General features: G+C 43.1%; 3 protein-coding genes across 3 annotated transcripts; 1 reads left to right on the forward strand and 2 right to left on the reverse strand.

The window, feature by feature from the left end:
- The first annotated feature begins 958 nt into the window (after positions 1–958).
- LOC108035040 (neurogenic protein big brain) lies at positions 959–13,472 on the forward strand. Its single transcript, XM_017110399.3, has 5 exons — positions 959–1,425; positions 3,406–3,572; positions 4,229–4,355; positions 9,866–10,073; positions 11,198–13,472. Exons 1-5 carry the CDS (start codon positions 1,229–1,231, stop codon positions 12,608–12,610), a joined length of 2,112 nt encoding a protein of 703 aa, XP_016965888.1. The 5' UTR covers positions 959–1,228; the 3' UTR covers positions 12,611–13,472.
- Positions 13,473–13,625: 153 nt separating this feature from the next.
- LOC108033847 (uncharacterized) lies at positions 13,626–14,323 on the reverse strand. Its single transcript, XM_017108481.3, has one exon. It carries the CDS (start codon positions 14,213–14,215, stop codon positions 13,760–13,762), a length of 456 nt encoding a protein of 151 aa, XP_016963970.1. The 5' UTR covers positions 14,216–14,323; the 3' UTR covers positions 13,626–13,759.
- A 170-nt stretch (positions 14,324–14,493) lies between these two features.
- LOC108033457 (putative ATP-dependent RNA helicase SoYb) lies at positions 14,494–18,507 on the reverse strand. Its single transcript, XM_050884945.1, has 3 exons — positions 16,792–18,507; positions 15,504–16,734; positions 14,494–15,437 (listed from the first exon to the last, which is right to left on the reverse strand). The coding sequence occupies exons 1-3, from the start codon at positions 18,505–18,507 to the stop codon at positions 14,596–14,598; spliced, it is 3,789 nt and encodes a 1,262-aa protein (XP_050740902.1). The 3' UTR covers positions 14,494–14,595.
- Positions 18,508–20,396: the final 1,889 nt, after the last annotated feature.

The raw sequence follows: 20,396 nt of genomic DNA on the forward strand, positions 1-20,396 counted from the left end.
TATTTTACATTTCATTAATGTGTCGAAAAGGGGGAATACTTTCAATGAAAGCTGCTCCCAGGACCAGCTGCCTGAGTTCCCCAGCATCATCATCATCTTCGGGCATCTGCAATCTGTGCTATCGATCAGTGCTTACAAACTTATGATTTTGATAATACTGCCGAAAGTGTGGTGAATATGGATTCAAACATCAACAACAGGTTGACAGGACCTTCTGTTCCGTTTCCATATCGTTCCAGTGCACTGAACAAAAATTATTTTATTTGTAGGGAAAATTATAAATATGGTTTGGAACTTATTAGACTTTATATACCATGTTTTGCTTTTGATATTATTTTAATACAAGTATAAAAAATACTTATTTTGTTCTTGTTTACCAATTTGCTGATAAATGGAAATTTCTGAATTTAACTTTATTCCCTTATCAACGAATTGACCTTTATATTTGATTTATATAAATAAACCTTTTAAAATATATGAGTTTCATATGGTAATAAATATATTTTAATAATGTTTAAGAAGAGTATATTTCTTGGATATATTTTTGATATTTTTATTGACTACTTTCGATTGCCGAAATAATATTTTAAATTTAATTCAAAATTCTATAACAACTCTAATGACCATATAAATATATTTAAATTGTTCCAGAATATTTTCATTGACATTATTCTCAACTACTTGAAACGAAAAAATAATATTTGCACTTAAACTTACCTTTTATAATTCTTGAACAACTTTTCTTATTATAATCAACTCCTTCATGATCATACTTTTGATGCCTAAAGTAGTACAACACATGGACTTTCTTTCAGTGCAGGGTTGCTTACCCACCACTGCGTCGGTGGAGTGGGCAGCTCAGCCTCGGCCGCTGTCGCCGCAGGGTGGTGGTGGTGAGTTGCAACTCCAACTTGTTCCTGAGGGCTGCGCGTGTGGCACTGCGGACTCGGCAACCTGACTCGCCTGGGCCATCCACTCATTCGCTCACCACTCGCGCTTGAAGACGGACGTGTTCTCGGACCCAAGTCGAAGTCGCAGTCGAATCACTACGGATCGGTCGGTTGAAAGTTCAAAAACTCGTCAATTGACACAAATTGAGTGCAATTTGCAGTGTGCGAAATGTGTGCCTAACAGAGCCAAGTTCTCCGTTTCTTGTCGCGTGTTCAGCTCTCCCCAGCGACTTAATTAGCAGATATACAAACAAATCGTATAAATATCAGACTGCGAGATGGCCGATGAAAGTCTGCACACCGTGCCCCTGGAGCACAACATAGACTATCACATTGTGACGCTCTTCGAGCGCCTGGAGGCGATGCGGAAGGACTCGCATGGCGGAGGCCACGGGGTCAACAATCGGCTGTCCAGCACCCTGCAGGCTCCCAAGCGCAGCATGCAGGCCGAGATTCGCACGCTGGAGTTTTGGAGGTGAGTCCAGCCGCGAACTTCCCAGCAGTTGGAAAAAAAACAATGAATCTAGCAGATGATTTGAAAATCCAATTTATTTTGATATTCCTTACGCGAGTCCCGAAATTCATGATTAAAGAATCATATTTGTAGTCCCCAGAATCCATAAATATTTAGGATAGCGTTTCTGAACTGAGTTTAAAAAAGATAGAAGTTCTTTGAAGGGGGATGTACAATATATACCTTCAAAAATGGTTTAATGTTTCTTAAAACTCTCAAATAAAAGCATATTTGTAAATAAATCTATAACTCTTGGGGTATACAGTCTAATCACTAAATAGGCCTTTTGGAACTCACTCATTTTCGTATAAGAAATTTATTAACTTACAAAATATATGTGCTTTACAAATTCCTTGATTAAAATCCGTGTTATAAACTCTAAATATTTGTATCTAACTTTTTTTATCGCCTTTTCTGATAAATGATTCTAAAAACCTCCTCTTTCCGCGTGTAAATCCACTTCGAACCTTTTGTTTTCGCAGCCATTATCTGCACTTGCTTTCAATTTGCTCAACTTTAGACGGCAATTGTCGGATGACATCGGGCTTTGTGTGGAGTCTAAGTAATTGAAATCCAAGTGTTCTCCAGACGACATCATCAAGATAATCGCCAAACTAAACACGGGCAAAGTTTCGAGCACTTTGTGGCTCCCAGCGAGCTCCGTTCGCCCAGGGAACTAGCAGACAATTAACATTTCATCACGAGCTGATGGAGTAATTAAATCTTAGCCAGGAGCAATGCATTCCGGGCATGTCGAGCGCCAAGAATTCCAACTAAATTGCGCGACACTTTGTCGTGAACTCCCCCCGATTGACCGTTTTAAAAAGGAGGGGATTTAATGGGGCAGATGGGTGGACACATATACGTGGTGTATGTGGTTCCAATTAAAGAGGGCAGCCAAATCAAATGGCTGAATTTATGAAGTTATGGAAATCCATCGTGCCCCTCGGTTTGTTTGATTTTTCGTTATCGTGCCGCGGACTCCGCTCTCGAGTTTAATGCGAATCCGAGTGGCGTCACGTCCAGCGGGAATCCAGTGGATTCAGCGGCATTGCAGCTGCTCATCGGACCGCTTCTGTGGTGCCCCCTCTCCGGGGTTTCAGACCCTCCTTATAGGCTCTGCCCCCACACCCCTCGCTTAATTGTCACTGCAGTGCTCGAGGGCAACAAGAAAGAGCTTTGTGTGCAACTTGATTTGTGCAGTACAGTGAATATCAGATAGGTGCACTTTTATTGTTTTAAAAATATATTCCAGAACCAGAAAAGATTTTATTTTCACTTAAAATGGCTTGAATCTAAGGATTTTGCTTATGGTTTCCAAACTTAAGTGTAATTATATTCGTTCTATAAAACTTGCTTTTCAATTTATAAAAATCGCTTTATAAGTTGTTTTATAATGTTTACAGGATTTTTTTATTTTTTGATGTATTTTTCTTTTATTTTTAAAATATATTTAAACTACATATTTCGAGTGCATAACTTTATAAACATAGGTAAAGCAAAAAATGTAAATTTAATCTTGAGTTTTTTATGTTATACTGCATTTAATAAGAAAATCCTTCTTTAAATTGTTTTATATTTATTTTTAGAACGGTGTTTTGGTTTTTTATGTAGAAATATATTTGTATTCTGTTGCAGACGTTTCATAGAGATTTTAAGCAAATATATCTGGCCCAATGGGGCTCAATTTATGTTACACACAAAAGTACATGAGAATCACTTGAACATTTTTCATATCTAATCTAAATTACGGAGTTAGCTAAGATATAAAACCACTTAATAAAGCTCTTTTCGGCTGTAAGCCTCCATAATATAGTACATTTCTGACTTCCCCGAACCTCTCTAAGCCATAACCACTGTACGCACTCCACATGCAAAACCCAGCCGAAACCCAGTTGCGGAACCATCCCAACCCATACTCATCCTCCTCCTCCGTTGCAGATCCATCATCAGCGAGTGTCTGGCCTCGTTCATGTACGTGTTCATCGTCTGCGGTGCCGCCGCGGGCGTTGGAGTGGGAGCCAGTGTGTCCTCCGTGCTTTTGGCCACGGCTCTGGCCTCCGGATTGGCGATGGCCACGCTGACGCAGTGCTTCCTCCACATCTCGGGTAAGTCGAAGGAGATACAATAAGCCCGAGATACAGATACAGAAACAGAAACGTCAACAAAACGGGGCGACAAGTGATGTTTTCTTTTTTTTCGACTTGGAATTGCGTGGGAAAGCGCCGTTTTGAGGGGAGCCACCTAACCAGAGCCCAGAACACGAACCCCACACTCTGCTTGCCATATATTTTCGAAAAGGCAATGCACTCAGGGCGGCTCCACCTACTGCCTACTCCTCCTCCCTGGAATCTTATCTCCTCTGGCACCCCAACTTCCCCACTTATTTCCCCTTTTTCCCTTGCATTTACTCTGGTATTTATGTATTTGTTCATTTGCGTTGACATTCAAGGCAATTAAACGTCTTGCCAGCAAAAAAGAGGAAAGCCAAGTAAATTTAGGGGGGAGGACACCTCTTCCTCGGGAGGAAGGGACTTGAAACATGTGTTGTTGATTTGCCCGAAACTCCCCCAGTTTGTGGTTCGCAATTCCCCCGCTTTTTCACAGCCAATTGGTTGGGCATTAAGTTGTGATGCTATCTGTTGGGCCCACAAAGAGTGCCTTCCTAGGAAGTGTCAAAGTGATATTTAACGGTCTAAGCCATTGGGTGGCCTCTGTAGATAGCTTCGAGTATCTAAAGTTTGTTTTTGCTTACTACCCATAGGCGCCCACATCAATCCCGCCGTCACCCTGGCGCTCTGTGTGGTCAGATCCATATCTCCCATCCGGGCAGCCATGTACATCACCGCCCAGTGTGGCGGAGGAATCGCAGGAGCCGCTCTTCTCTATGGGTAAGTTGTTATTCATTTTAAAATATTAAATAAAACACAGTTCCTTAAGCTCAGTTTGCTCTTTTTGCAAGAAAAAGAAGGCTTCTTTTGTAGGGTATGTATTTCAATTCCATTAAAAAGCATTGAGTTGGAAATTGAAATTTACAGAATTTAAACTCTTTTGGCTTAAATAAAACAAAGAAATACTTTCAAGCAACTGCAGATTATAGAAGTGAAATAAATAAATGCACTTCGAGCAGATTGTCCTATCAAAAGCCTTCATCAACGATTTAACCAACTGATTGAGGATAACCATTGATTGACAATGTTATTTATTATGCACAGGAGAATTATTTTGTTGAGGAGACAGGAATTCATTTTGAATGCATTTAAATATGTGTGTATTTTTGCTACGCCTGACCACAGCAATTGCTGCATTATGCGCAGGACATTCTGCAGGCTGCGTGCGGATTTGCCCGAAAAGCAAGCTGAAGAGTCTCAAATTAAATCCAACAGGCTGCTCAAAGTGCCTGGTCGTAAATCAAGGCGGAAAAGGATGTTAGACAGGGAGGGGATACGGGGATAACAGGACAACAGGCCAAGTCAGATAGAGACAGATGAAACGCACTTTCGGGCGATGACTGTACAACAAGGACTCTCGGCAGGAAGCGTGAAATGCGTAGAAATGGGAAATTCTATGAAAGCAATGTGCAGGTAACCCAGTCCTTCACACAGACACACAAGCCCACACAACCACCTGCAGAAAAAATGGAAAAAGCAGGCAGGTAGCTAGGATTCTATCCGCAGGAGAAACATCGAAACATCTGCCCCTACACCACGATGTTTGCGCAGTGATTTCCGAAATCTCTTTGTGATGCCTAGATAAAGAACGCAGGAGGCCCAAGGATCTATGTGTCAGGGTTTTCCCTTTTGTAGCCAGCGAACGCAGGACGCAGGACCTGGGAGTGGAGTGGGGAAATACGAGTATCTGCGCCTGCGCACCATTTTTCCAAATGTCGCTCCAGTTTTTTGTGAGCATTGAACTCCCTTTCGCAGCAATTGTGTCTGCTCGACATCTGTTCCGACCCTCGGAGAAGCCTCTTTTTAAGTGCGTTGGCATCTTTACTTTCTACCGAGATCAAGATCCGAGCGGGCGAGTCGGGAGCCGGAGAAAAAGGGGACGAAGAAACATGTTTCAGCTGCTGCCCCTGCGATCAGGTTCGGGTTTTTTCGGTTTTTGTACTCCCCTGATATGGATTTCTTAGGGTCCAACGAGTTCACGTTGTCTTTTAGTCGAAACATATGTTTCCCTTAGAGAAGAGACTAAAAAGAGGAGAATGGACTCTCTACAGCTGCCCGGGTGCTGATTAATTGGTTTAGATTCGGCTTATGTGGGCTATAGCCTGGGATTGGAGATTTCGCAGAAATCGTTGTGATTTCATGATGGGCGGTAAACTTAATTTGCTCGAGCTTGAGGATATCAAATAAAACAAACAGAAATATTTTCTTAAAACCTGCCACATTTAGATATATAGGAAAAGACTTTGGAGAAGTGTTAGGAGTATAGTAAATAATATAGTATATATAATAAATAGGTACTTCATTCTATAGATATTTAGGATAGTCCAAAGGTGTGTAATATGCCAATCTAAATATTATTTTTAAATACATGTGCTTTAAAGATAATCAAATGTCAGAGATCTGGGAAACCCCCTTTAGATTCAAACAACTTGCCCCAAGAGATAGGCCTAAAATGTGTAGTAAACAACATTTTAAACATATAAAATAACCATAGAAAATATAACATGTATTGGAAATCTCCAGTAGACATTTTTAAAATGCTTCTCGCTAGAGATTTTTAGGATAGGCCAGCAATGTGCGATAAACAACATTCTTAAAAATCCTCTAGTTTGGTAGGGGCAATCACCCACTCCCCAAGGACCTGCCACTTCAGCTGCTCCTCCTGGCTTTTCCGCTGTCACATGTCACTTGGCACTTACCCTAATTGCGACGCATATGCCACATGTGGCCAAGTAGCAGAGAATACCACCGAAAGCAGATAAAACCCGAGTCTGAGCTGAACTCTATTATCATAAAGCAAAGAACGCTTGAAAAAACATTGTGGAGGGGCGATTAAGTCGGGGAACGGGAACCAACTCGAGTATCGATATCCGGCTCAAAAATATTTGAATAGTCTTTAGCTGCTCCTCGCATTTCAATGATTTCTTCCCGTTCTTAATACTCCTTTTTTTCGGCTCGAAGAACGCACGCCGAGCACGTTCCAAAAATGCGAGTAGCCTTTGAAAATGTCGAGAGATAAAAATCAGGTAGAGGCCGCCAAAGACTGAAAGGCAAAGAAGCCCAGAAAGCAGAAAAACATAATTAACATTTCCCTCGGACTCGCACTGGGATGGGTTTTGGATTTTGGTTTTTGTCCAAGGGCTGCGCCTGCGCAGGATGCGTGGTGCGGAAGGGAAACTTGAAATCAAACACGTGTCGCCGGAGCGGCCGCTGCTGCGATCTGGTTGGTCATCCGAGGAGCAGCTGGAAAAAGTGGACAGCGCACACCTGCTGCCCCAAACAGAAATTACTGTTGCCGAGGATACACGAAGAAAACTGAAAACAGAAAACAGGATTTTGAGGCGACCGAATTTAAATTTTAAACAGCCAACTGAAGAGGCACCAGACAGAGAGATCAAGGCTTGCACTGAGAGAAGAGGGAGGGACTTGCATAGTATATTACTTATTGGTAGATTTATTTTTTTCATCTGATTTATAAAACCACAATTTAGAAAATGATATAATTAAATTATTATTTTATGAAAAACAGTAGCAACCAATGAAGTATTCCTGAAAATTGGTTGCTTAAGGATGATATGTACTAATCACATCCGACCTTCATGTTCATCATAGATCCTAGAGAAAGAGCATATATTATAAGACATCTTATCTTAATATGGTTCTATAAGTTTTCATCATAATACCAATGCACCATCTTAAAATTATACACACCCTTGTAGAGTTTTCCTCTCCTTGTTAAAATCCTAAACCTGTTTATTTTAGGCACTTTAAATTGTCTTCAAAATTATCATTTATTCTCCTTGTGTGCCAGTTGATTCGTATCTAGCATGGAAATGCACTTCCTGCTGCAGCAGAGGGATGGTTTTAGAAATCGAAATCGTAATCAATTCGTGTCACATGGGCAATTCAATTACTGAATCCGTTCCGTTCCCCCTTCATTATTTGCTAGTGCTCCTGCTCCGCCCGGCTTATCGCACTTGGCTTGGAAATGGCATCCTGCCGGTGTTTCCGGTCGCCTTCACTTGGCCCCTGCATCCTCATCTTTATGCCAATCCTGCACAGGTGGTCCAGATATACAGTTATGTCGCCGGTGTTCAAACAACACCTGGCCAGTGGGGGCAAACAAAAAAGAGTTCATAAAAATGGCACACTAAAGTGAGCATTTGTATTTGATGAACTCTTTATACAGTTCGAATTGGGGTCAATTCCTATCGTTTTTATAGAAATAAAGGAAAATTGTAGGTGTTATTTAACTGGATATTTTAGGTACTATATCATTTTAAAGTAGTATATTTTGGTATAGCTTAAAAATTACTAATAGTTTAATATTTTGGACATTTTAAATGAAGAAACGAAAATAGGAAAATGTTTCTAAGAGGTTTTTAAGACCCCTTTATAACACAAATACTTTCCTAGCCTAGAGAATGCCATGACACTTCGACGGCTTATTTAGATATAAATCAAGTGCGCTGGCAGAAATGCGTTTAGTGATTTCACGGCATAATTTAATTTGGGGATGCATCGGGAATTCAGACCCACTCCCGTTCCCCACATCCCAGGGAGCCGGAAAGCCAACCGCAAGCCAGACAAGACCGAGAAGCAAACCAAACCGAGGAAGAGGGTTCCAAATGGCACATGGCACATGGCAATCCGCAGTTCGCAATCCGCAATCCGCAACCCGGCATTCGCCTTTCACCCGGAAACGCGGTGGCCACCAGTGCGAGAAAATGGGCTAGCAGTCGCCTCCACTCGGGAATAAGTGTGGGGATAAGGATAACGATTCCTGTCCGCAGCTCAAGTTTGCAGTTGCTGCTCTGTTTTTTGGCATTTTTTATTCCGCAAACAATTTGCACAGGAAGGAGAGCTCCAGTGCCATTTCCGGCTACTTAGCTGCTTCCTCGCCAACCGAGTGTTTGTTTATCCATGTGGATGAGTGGTTTCTGGTCACTCGTGCCCTGCGAAATTAGCACTTTATAGATTTATGAGCAAACAAGGACCACTTTCAAGTCCGCCTTCCCCCAGGCCAACTGTTTTTCCGAAGCCATCAAACTTTAATCAACACCCGGGAGGACTTCTTTGCAGTAGTATTCGGGGATTAGGAGGAATTAGGAGGTTTACCCACTAAGCCGTCCCCAATGATGACGAAGTATACATCGCCCACTTCTCACCTCAATCCCCATTGCATCCGGATCCTGGAGCCATTTCCCATTGCCTGGCGTTCTATTTGCTAAAGTACTTTTAAGTGCATTCCAAAAGCATTTATTTCCGGATTTCCACAGTGGGTGTATAGCTGGATAGGTGTGGTTGAGTGCCTCGGGTTGGGGAGTGCGGTATGGCTGGCAAAATATTTACCTAGCCTGTGGCGACAGTCAAATTCCTGAGCATCGTAATATATGGGGCTCCCGAAGAACTTTGCATTCGCATCAGGAAACAAATTATCCGGCAGTTGAGTTTACCCATAAATCGCGGAGATTCAAACTCATTTGGCAACTCGGTAATTGAAACTTTCACAGTCCAAATGATGTTGAGGCAGCTCATGTGTCGCCAGATTAATGGGGTGGACTTTGACAGGGGGTTGCTTTCGAAACTGTCAGGATAGCAAAAAGTAAATAAAATGAATTGTTATTGACTCTGAGATTAATGAACTCTGCACTCAAATCAATCGAATACCAAAAATCAGTAGTTTACACCTCAGATTATTGATATTTATTCATGTGTTCCTTAAAAACTATTACTATAAATTGAATAAGAGAGGATTAATGTATACTTTAAGGCCGATTTCTCAATGTCCTGGTTACTTTTGTCATTCAGTTAAATGAATCTTTTGACAAATTCAATTCCTCATTATATGTAGTTTTAGGTTTTATCTAGGTGTATGGGATAAAATAGAGCCAATATTATATTATCTTATAGATTTTTTTTAACGTTCAAGGGCCAATTTCTTATTGTGCGGGTAAATGTTGGGATTTAGTCTAATTCTTCTTTGGGAAAAATTAAATTTTTTAGATGTATGTTCTAAACCAGAGTCTATATCCTATTAACACGTCTTATAGAGAAAATGATGTACTCTTTTCGAGGAATATAACTTTATATTAAATTTCTGTGGCAGATAACAAACTAGAACTTGAACATGACATTGAGAAATGGGCTATAAGTCTATGCCCCAGTTATACTCCCTATTTATTGTCACCATAAAACATACTCATTTATTTGGTTATTGTATCTTTCAGAGTAACTGTGCCCGGATACCAGGGCAATCTGCAGGCCGCCATCTCGCAGAGCGCTGCCCTGGCTGCCTGGGAACGGTTCGGCGTGGAATTCATCCTCACCTTTCTGGTGGTTCTGTGCTATTTCGTCTCCACGGATCCCATGAAGAGGTTCATGGGCAACTCGGCCGCCTCGATTGGATGTGCCTACAGCGCCTGCTGCTTTGTGTCGGTGAGTTGACTTCCCTTCAATTGAGTCCCATGCCTTGCCCTGCCACAGCATCCCATCCCATGTGAAGGCCCAGGAATGCCGGGCAGGAATCAGAAATCTGAAAAACAGAGCCCGCCAAAAACGAAACTGAAACCGAACCGAAAACAAACAACTGAAAGAACGCACCTGCCGACTTTAAGACTCTGTCATTTTGATGGTGCAAAATCGCAGCATGACAACAGCGGACGAGATAAACTGGGTTCGGCTCAGGTAGAGGCTTCTTTAATCGTGGGATGCTGGCTGCTGGAGGGTCGAGCGGGGTTGGAGGAGATAATTAATTTAGCACAGGGACTCCCAGGATTCCCAGCTGCATTGCTGGCATAACGGACAGTTTGTGGCGGGGATTCAAAGGAGACGCGATGACTTGGCTAAGCTCTTGAGGGGAAACCGATTAAAGTGAAGTTCATATCGACGGCGGATTGAGTTACGCCGAAGCGATTTGCAGATCTCTGGGTCATTAGGGGTTTGGAGGAATTTCTCAAAGAATTTACTAGCTCTTAATGAAATAATCTCCACATGAATAGCATTAAAAAAGTCAATCAAGTGGTTCTTAATTCAAATCATGTTAATGAGTAGATGGGTAGAAGGCGAGTAAGATAAGGGTAAATTATGTGTAGATGATGGGTAGATGATAGGTAGATAATGTGTTTATATCAAATTTTGGATTTTCAAAATGTTACTATTTGTGTGTTGCTTTAAAATAAATAAAGCTGGTTTAGATTACGTGTAGATTCTGTTAAAATATGGGTAGTTGATGTGTAGATATTGGGTAGATGATGAGTAGATATTGTGTTATAAGTGTTACTATACTCTAGTTTGGTTAAAAATGAAATGATTCTACTTGATTTAATATTACAAACTAGAGTACACACTCTTAAAAATGTAAAAACAATTTGTCGTCAACTAGCCTCTAATATCAAATGCCTCTTGCATTGTTTCCCAACTTTTTCCACAAGTATCCTTTGTTGGAAAATGTGAAAAGCATCCTTAAGAGCTTTATTCCTGCCACTGCTGACTTATGCAGCCCCTGAAATACTTTTCCCAGGCTTCGCAACTAACCCAAGCCCCTGTGCTCCTCTTTGCAGATGCCCTACCTGAATCCGGCCCGCTCCCTGGGTCCCTCGTTTGTGCTGAACAAATGGGACAACCACTGGGTGTACTGGTTCGGACCCCTGGTGGGCGGCATGGCCTCCGGCCTGGTGTACGAGTACATCTTCAACTCGCGCCGCAACCTGCGCCACACCAAGGGCAGCATCGACAACGACTCCAGCTCGATTCACTCGGAGGACGAGCTGAACTACGACATGGACATGGAGAAGCCGGGCAAGTACCAGCAGTCGCAGGGCACCTACCAGCGCGGCCAGCCCAATGGCAACGGCAATCCCGGAGGTCAGGCATCCGCAAATGGTCAGCACCAGGCGGCCAACATGGGGCAGATGGCCGGAGTGGTGGCCAATGCCGGGCAGGGCAACTACTGCCAGAACCTGTACACCGCACCTCCGCTCTCCTCGAAGTACGAGCAGCAGCAGGAGCCGCTGTACGGCGGAACCCGCTCCCTGTACTGCCGCTCCCCCACTCTGACCAGGAGCAACCTGAACCGCTCCCAGTCGGTGTACGCCAAGAGCAACACGGCCATCAACAGAGACATTGTGCCACGACCAGGTCCTCTCGTGCCCGCCCAGAGTCTCTATCCCATGCGCACCCAGCAGCAACAGCAGCAGCAGCAACAACAGCAGCAGCAACAGGTGGCTCCTGCTCCGCAATCCGCCCACCTGCAGAACCAGAATGTCCAGAACCAGATGCAGCAGCGCAGCGAGAGTATCTACGGAATGCGAGGATCCATGCGAGGACAACAGCAACCGCTCCAGCAGCAGCAACAGCAACTGCAGCAGCAACAGGCCAACATGGGAGTGCAGCAGCAACAGTTGCAGCCTCCCCCACAGATGATGGTCGATCCCCAGCAGCAACCACAGGGCTTCCAACCCGTCTATGGCACCCGGACGAATCCCACACCCATGGACGGCAACCACAAGTACGACCGGCGGGATCCCCAGCAACTGTATGGAGTGACAGGACCCAGGAATCGCGGACAGTCGGCCCAGTCCGATGACAGCTCCTACGGCTCGTATCATGGCTCAGCTGTAACGCCACCTGCCCGTCATCCCAGCGTGGAGCCATCGCCTCCGCCGCCGCCCATGCTGATGTATGCTCCGCCGCCGCAGCCAAATGCAGCTCACCCGCAGCCCATTCGCACCCAGTCGGAGCGGAAGGTGAGTGCTCCCGTGGTGGTGTCCCAGCCGGCAGCCTGTGCCGTGACCTACACAACCTCCCAGGGACCAGCGGTGGCCACCCAGCAGCAGCAACAACAGCAACAGCAGCAACAACAGCAGCAGCAGCAACAACAGCAGCAGCAGCAACAACAGCAGCAGCAACAGCAACAGATGATGATGCAGCAGCAGCAGCAACATTATGGAATGCTGCCACTGAGGCCCAACTGAAAGCGGCTGTCATGGGGTCCGGTGACCACGCCCCCGCCAGGGATCCACGCCCTCGCCCTCCAGCCCGGAGGCACCATGACCCTGCACCGCTGCAGCCTAGCCAAGCAGAGCAGTTTGTTTTAGTCGTAGTCCAAAGGAAATGTACGCAAGTCTCAGCCCTTAGTCTAGCATAGTCCTAGTTTAGTTAGATGCAGCATAGCCACATTGTATTATTCAGACGAGGAACTCACACCTAGCAGCATCTTCCGACAGCGATGCCATCGAGCATAGAACATTTAGTCTTAAGGAGCTACTAAAGACGAGTGTCTACTGTACACTCAAGCTAGACGAAACGAATATAGGTGATCTAGACTGAAAGAAAGGAGCATTTAAGCAGCAGCTTCCTTTATAATACTTCCTATCCACCTTTTTTTGGAGATACATCTTAATTTCTATGGCCTTTGTCATAAAAGTACATGTTACAAGTTTTTTGTTTTGACAAGTTATCTTCGCTTTTTGTAAAACCAAAAACTAGACTGAAAGAATTTAATATGCATTTACTTAGTCGTATATTTCACATTTTCACACCATTTGTTTCAAGGTTTATTTATACATCTTCCATTTTCCAGAGATTTTCAAAGATTTTTGTTTACTCTTTTATTTTAATTTGTATATAGTCTATGTAGACGTATTATTAAGCATTTCTATGCTAATCCTGTACATGTTTAAGACCTTAAGCTCAGAAGTCGATACCAACTTATACGCATACGAATTAAAATAGTTATATTTACCTAGTGATAAACACGCTTGCTAATGCGTAGTTGTAAGCCTAAGAGAATACTGCAAATATATGGTGTATCAAAATAAAGACAAGTTCATCCAATGCTTAGACTTTCCATTAATAACATTTCTTAAATTAAATTACCCAATTTTAAAGATGGCAATGCAATTGAAGGCATCTCGAAAAGTAAGTAAGATCGATTGCATTCAAAAATGTAATCCTGTCTCTTTATAAATCGAATACTCGGATGAAAAATCCGATGTATTATGAGAGGATTACAATATTAAGATACTTTTTTATCATGTAACAATATCCAAATTCAAGGTTGTATGCATCTTAGCCTTTGGAAAAGCATGCATATCATGCTTGCATGGTTGCACTTCTGGAGCCTAAACCTCCGGGTACATATAGTAAAAATACAGCCGGACTTCGGCCTTCGGGAAATGGGGCAACTCCTCATGGATCCTCGCAAAGTTGGTGCCGTATTTTTCAAAGGCCTTCGAGAGTCGGATGAGATCCTGGGCCTTCCAGCGATGATAGCGACATCCTCGGGCGGTCTCGACCCGCTCCAGGCGTCGGCGGGCCAAGGGTATATCAAAGCCGTTACGTCGCAGGATGAACAGGGCCTGCTCCTCCTCGATACCGAAGCACTTCGCCGCAAAGCCCAGATATTCGAGAAAACTATTTTCGTGCTCCTTGTGCATTTGCGGCGACCACAGGATCGAGGCGGGATGATGCAGCTTCTTCCGCTCATCTACCTGCTGCTCTGGAAGCACGTAATCGGGTAAGGTGGCCGCCTGCTTGAGCCAAAAGCTTGAATCTCGCTTATCCTTTCGTCGCGACATCGTTCGTTCAAAGCGGAACAAGAAATATCAAACAAACTAGATCAAGATAGCAACGCGACTCAACACGACGCAGAGTTGTATTTCTTCGTTTCAGTGTTGAGTAACGCAGAAAAATTGGCGATCAAAAGCGAAATGGAATCTGCAAGGCTTTCAAAATAATAAAGTTGTTTTCAAATTAATATAATAATAACAAAACAGTACAAAATTAGTGAAATGATATCGCAGCTACTACCTATTTTGGTTTAATTTTTTTTAGAACTCAGACCAGGGCTATCCCCTAAATGATATAAAGAAATTTAATTTGAAGTATAAAGAAAACAGATAATTAAATTCAAGTTTATAAAAGATGTAGAAAGCTAAGAAAAATATGTGTGGTAACCCTAAAAGTCGTCAAATATAGACTCGTCCCCGATGCCATATTCCACTCCCTGTTCAATAGAGACGTCCGAAGCAGAATTGAAGTCATCTTCCTCTAGATTGGAGTGGATATTTCGTTTCTCACGATTTAGATACCCTTCCCAAAGGACCAAACCCATTGATGGTGGAGGTTCCTGAGCACGCTCAGTATCGTATATCAGCCAATGCGAATGTTGTTGGGCATAGAGCGAGTTAAGAAGAGTGGGCCAGTATACTGGTAAACCAACCTTGGCCAACTTGACATGTAGATAGTAACCATGTTGCTTCTCCCTGTCGATCCTCACCTCGCCCAGGAGATTCAGGATGCATCGTTGATTAGGAGAAGTAGCTGTCACGGTGTAGATCAAAGTGTTTCCCTCTAGAATGAGCTTATACTCTGGCACTCGCTGCTCAATGGTTAGCTCGATATGCGTTTGGGTCTGGTGCCATTTAGCCCTGGGATGCACTACTTCTCCTGAGCTTGTGGCACAGTTCAAGGACTGCGTTACTTGTTCCTTCGAAGGCTCTTGTTGATTAACTTCAAGTTTCTTGACTAGTTTTATAGGTTTTGCACAGGACTTTCTGTTAGGGATGTCCTGGTTATCCCCTCCGTTAATAAGGTTGTGTATAAATAGTTGAGTGTCCTTTTTCTTTGAAGGACTTGTAGTGTTCAGCTCGTGAATCAGGGTGTTTAATAAAGCAGTAGTGCTGTCTATTGGTGAATCGAATGGGGCCAGTTTTTCCTTAATTGGTTTTTCGACAATGTTCTCATTATCCCTTTCACAAAAGTTCTCTTTCGATACGTCCTTAACTTCCTGTTTCTCTTCTAATACAAAACTTTTAAGTGTTGCTATCATAAGGCTTAGCCTATTATTCGAATCGAGGCACTTACTTTCCTTCGCTGCCTTGGCCATTTCATTGCATACTTCCTTGGGAGAAGAAAGTTCGATTTTCTTATCCTCTAAATCGGTACTCTTGCTTGTCGAACTAAATATTTCCTGGTCGGCTTCCCAGTTTTCCATTTCCTGTTTTTGATGTTTGTGCAAGAGCCTCAATTGTTGGATGCTTGTGCTGTCTACTCTGGCGAATCCTTGACGAAGCAGTTCTTTTCTTAAACAGAATTTGTATACACTCGTCAGCATCGTTGGACATTCCTCAATTAAGGTGATTTCCTTGACGTAGACCACATCTAGAACGGCGCAATCCACACATATCTGCATTACCTGACCCTCGACCACATAAAAGTTTTCCTGAACCCATTGAATCGAGTCCGACGACCACTTTCCTTCTTCTCCTGCTGGAACCAACCCTGACAATCGAATATCCAATGCCAGCGGCTGTAGGGTTCTATACTTCTCCGGACACTGCCTTAGCTCACTCAGCTTAACCTGCACTAACTCCCTGCCATGATCCAGGAATTGTACAGTGACGTGACTTCTAGAAGGTATGTCTACAATCCTCACTCTCCTCCAGGTTTCCTGATACAGCACAAAACAGACATCGTTCATATTACACGGGCTGTGTACCTTCTTTGGCACTCCCAAGCTCATTTTAAGCACTAATGTCGGAGGATTGGAGGGATACGGCACTTTCATCCAGCTGGTCGAGTCCTTGGTCTTATACTCGATGGGCCACACTGCCATATGAACAGCATCGTAGGCTTTGTACAACTTGCAGCGTATTAATGTTCCCTCTTGCTGAACCGGATTTCCAGGCTCCGGAAGATCGGTGCGAACATAGTAATGTCGCTTATTACACTGGTTTTGGTTGCAATCTCCACTGATCAGTAGATGTGGACAGTAGGGAAGACTGTCATCCATTTTCTGCTGGCTGGAGGACATCAACTCGTTCGTGGCGATGCCATGATCCTGAAGGAATTTTACAGTGCGGGACCACTCCCTAGAGTTACTCTCGTCCATCATTAAGTAGGTGACCAAAGGAGGTTGCTTGGCCTCCGGTGGTGTGGTAAATAAGTTACGTATGCTGCCTGCCATGGTTTGGAATCTACTGGCGAGTCTCAGCCAGGACTCCGGAAGACTGAAGTGAATGAGCACTTCGATGTTTCTCACTTGAAGCTGTTCCTGGAGCTGAATATCGCTGACCAGCATCAACTCGTGCGGTGCCTAATAGAAAATGATTGAATATTATAATTTACCAAATATGAAATCCAAGTTTCTTACCTGATTTTGTGCTCTTAAAATTCCCACACATTGATGGCCACCTCGTTTTAAAACTATCTTCAGGTGATCTAGCTCCACCTGATCTTTGCAGTATATCAGTGTGCGCTGTCTCGGTTCTTCCTGGGCCGCCAGGAACTCGAGGAGCTGTTTGGTCTTCAAGGCGGAACTACCTAAAGTGATTTTCATTTTGAGACCTCCGTACAGGGCAGCCTCGAAAAAATCTCCAAAGAGTATAAGTGGTTTATTCGTTCGCTTTAAGAGTTTCTTAAATCTCTTTGAATGCCATTGCTGAGATGCTAGGATCAACTGCATCGTCAGACAACCAAAGCTATAAACTTTCTCAAGCACTTCGTCGAGGAGTTGGGCATTCCCCAAGCGCATGCGATCAAAGTCATCGAAGATCAGGAACTGCAATCTGGTCAGATCCACCAGGTTTAATGTATTGACCAAGATATCCAGCAAATGGCTCTTTGTTGTTACTAAAACTCCGCAGGAGTTCAGTAATATAAGGTATACATCCGCCATGGAATAAGCGTGTGTATTGACCACTTTCGGGAACTCGGTTTGGTAGTCTCTCATCAGAAAGTCGCAATGGGAAGTCAATTTCTTGGCATTCTCCACAGAATCCGCGACCAGCAGGGCCAGGGGACCCGGAGCAAGGCGATCCTTAAGGGTGAAGGGAGCCTCCTGCAAGGAACGCAATACCGAGGAGCATACTACGGAAAGGTAGCTCCAGGAACGACCCGTGCCAGAGCCATTCACCAGCACCAGGGATCCACCCTGCACGAGATGTGGCCAGGCGTACATTTGAGTGGGCAGTGGCGAATGAAAATTCAGGTCACTCATGGCCAACTGGATTTCCTTGCACAAATGTAGCTCCTTATAACTGCTTACGGGTTCCACTGGCTCGGCGCTATGTGCCAGCACTGAATGGGTTGGGGAACCCTTCGATTGGTTGACCGGGGTATAAGTTGTTGACATAGAAGTCGTCGGATTCGGTTGATTGTTTCCAGTTCTTGGTATCGAGCTGCTAAAGGATGTCTTGCCAAGCATTTCATTAAATATCTGATCCAACTTCTCCATCGAAAAGGTTACTGTTCGAGTATTCAGATGGCCAGCTTGATTACCATTTGAAGGTGCAGTTGAATTTGTTGCTTTAGGCTCGGATATCTTAGACTTAACTGAACGAGAAGTTTTTGGTGAAGACGATTGATGTAAAGGTGCAGTAAAACTATTTGATGATATTGATGGCTTTGTCGAGTTAGAAACATGTCCATGGTCTCCTTGGTCACACTTTTGATTGTCTGCTGATAACTTTAGCTTTGAAGAACAAGCTGGTTGATATTCCAATCCTACACATTGTTTTTCCGCTTGACTATTTATTTCTAATAGGTTCATATTATATGGTTCCTCTTTATCAGTGTGTCCAGTACAGTTGACATGGGCTGTTTGAATGGACTGCTCGCTGTTGCTTTGAATCTTGCTCAGGACCTTTCCGGTTTCTGGTATGATATGGAGCTTACGATTCTGAAGTAACGCCTCCAACTTCTGGTGCTGGGTGGCCGGATGAGTTAATGTGTGCCTATTACCACCTGCCGGAGACTCAGTGCTCCGGGCATGATCTCGCTGTATTAGAAAATTTGGTGTATCCTCACACTGGCTGGATGATCTTATCGAAGTGGGTTCTCCTTGGCCAGCTCCTAGTTGGGGTTCCATTTTACCTGTAATTGCATTTTAAATGAAATTTACAATTATAAGTATAGAAATAAATACGTACATGTGTTCTTATGCTATATTGTAACCATATATTAAATCTCATATTAAATAACTTGGGAAAAACGCATTGTTTGAAGCAACTTGGGCTTTAAGCATGGTTGCGATTTCCCTGTGAACTCATGTGGAAATTACTGCGATTCCCACGCGTCAGAAACTTTGGCAAAAGCGGGCCAAAAATTGTGGAGCCAGCCACAGGATTGAATTTGTGGATTCGGTTTGTGATTTAGTGGGGAGTAAATTAGCTGATTTAAGTTGGGGAAAAGCGAAAGCAAGTGCGGCAAATGCGCCTGCAACTGCAGCTTCCAAATGGCAAAACAAAGCGACTGGCTAAGCCGCCAGTAAGGAGGTCCTTGTGCCTATTTGCTGTTTGTTTGCGCTGCACTAGATCCTGCTGCAGTCCCTCCTTCTCCTCCACCACATCCTTGGGCTGTGGCGAGTGGTGAGTGCTGAGTGGCAAGTGGTGCTCCACAATCGGCAGTGGCGCGTGCTCCAAGTTGTTGTTTCGCCAACACTTTAAATGCCCGAGATGTTCCCCAAGCCGACTTATTTGTGTGTATAAATGGAGGCAAAAACTATCCATTATTTCAGTTAATTTAACATGTGCTTGGGTAAGTAGGGGGTTATTCTACGGAGCTGTGCGATAAGAATCCGAAACCACCCTGTATTATATCTCGAAAAAAGGAGTGTTTATCGCAAAAAACACAGCATGGTGTAGGTATTGAATATGTAAATCTGATTAATGGGAATTGATTGAGTAAACCTGATCAATCGCTGCTAAGTGGATTAGTAAAATGTAGGAAAAATTGGGTATACTCACTCAGATCTGGATTGAAATCAGGTTCTTTTAACGAAATTGTAGTTCGAGACTGCAAAAATAGTACATGTTATAAATCTTTTTTGGGAATTCCTTTTTTCTAATAAAGTTTAAGATCACTTTTTTGTGAAGTGTATAAAGATAAGATGGCCGAATATTGCTTCCATTTTGAATAACTTACTTCTGAAAGATGCCGTTGCTCCAAGCAATATTGGGATTTTAAAAATCTATGGAACTGGAAGTAAAGGTGGATATATGCAAATTAGTTATAATTGCGAAATGCATTGTTTTGATGATTTACTAAAACTTTTTAACATTTTTCGGAGGGCTCCAGGATTTCCACAGTCCAAGTAAGATGTAAAAAAGCGACTGACTTCCAATGGGAAAATGGGATCCTCAATTCTTCCAATTCTCAAGCAGGCTCTTTCAAAGTTCCAAATGTATAAATATGTTTATTAAATTGTAAACAGAGAAGATCCCTTTTTGAAGGGTCAGCACAATTGGACAAGCGTAAACAAACTCCACAAAGCTGGATATTGGAGACTTTTTTGGCTAGTAATGAAAAATACGAATAAATATACGTATACTTGTGTGCCTCTTTTATATAATTGACTGGAACCTACTAAATGGGAATAACTGCTTTCTGTAAACCCTAATTTCCAAGAAAACAAATAGAAGCCGCGAAAAATTGGAATGAAAGTTATCGAATTAGCAAACTTTAGAGGTGGCAAAAGATCGATATCAGCCCTGATCTATTGACCAGTAAATATTCAAATTCAAAAGAGTTAATTATCAATAAAGAAGATTTAAACGATTTTTTACATACATACATATAAATATGTGTTCCCATACAAAAAATTAGCAAAACCGAAATAGTTGATGGCAATCTGGTGCCGATAAATCCCCTTCACCCTTTGCGCGCCTGCTAATTGCAAAACAAAATGCCAGCCATTATTCAACCCAAAAGTAGGGTTTCTTTTCCTAGCGAAAATGCTACTTTTTACCCCTTTACGGC

Source organism: Drosophila biarmipes, chromosome 2L, assembly GCF_025231255.1.
Source record: "Drosophila biarmipes strain raj3 chromosome 2L, RU_DBia_V1.1, whole genome shotgun sequence".
In the NCBI taxonomy this organism is placed as follows: domain Eukaryota; kingdom Metazoa; phylum Arthropoda; class Insecta; order Diptera; family Drosophilidae; genus Drosophila; species Drosophila biarmipes.

Coding starts and splice junctions, on each gene's coding strand:
- LOC108035040 (XM_017110399.3), top strand. CDS start 1,229: ATGGCCGATGAAAGTCTGCACACCGTGCCCCTGGAGCACAACATAGAC. Junction 3,573..4,228: donor GTGCTTCCTCCACATCTCGG/GTAAGTCGAAGG, acceptor TACTACCCATAG/GCGCCCACATCAATCCCGCC. Junction 4,356..9,865: donor GGAGCCGCTCTTCTCTATGG/GTAAGTTGTTAT, acceptor TGTATCTTTCAG/AGTAACTGTGCCCGGATACC.
- LOC108033847 (XM_017108481.3), bottom strand. CDS start 14,215: ATGTCGCGACGAAAGGATAAGCGAGATTCAAGCTTTTGGCTCAAGCAG.
- LOC108033457 (XM_050884945.1), bottom strand. CDS start 18,507: ATGGAACCCCAACTAGGAGCTGGCCAAGGAGAACCCACTTCGATAAGA. Junction 16,735..16,791: donor TTTTAAGAGCACAAAATCAG/GTAAGAAACTTG, acceptor ATTTTCTATTAG/GCACCGCACGAGTTGATGCT. Junction 15,438..15,503: donor GGCCAAGGCAGCGAAGGAAA/GTAAGTGCCTCG, acceptor GTTTTGTATTAG/AAGAGAAACAGGAAGTTAAG.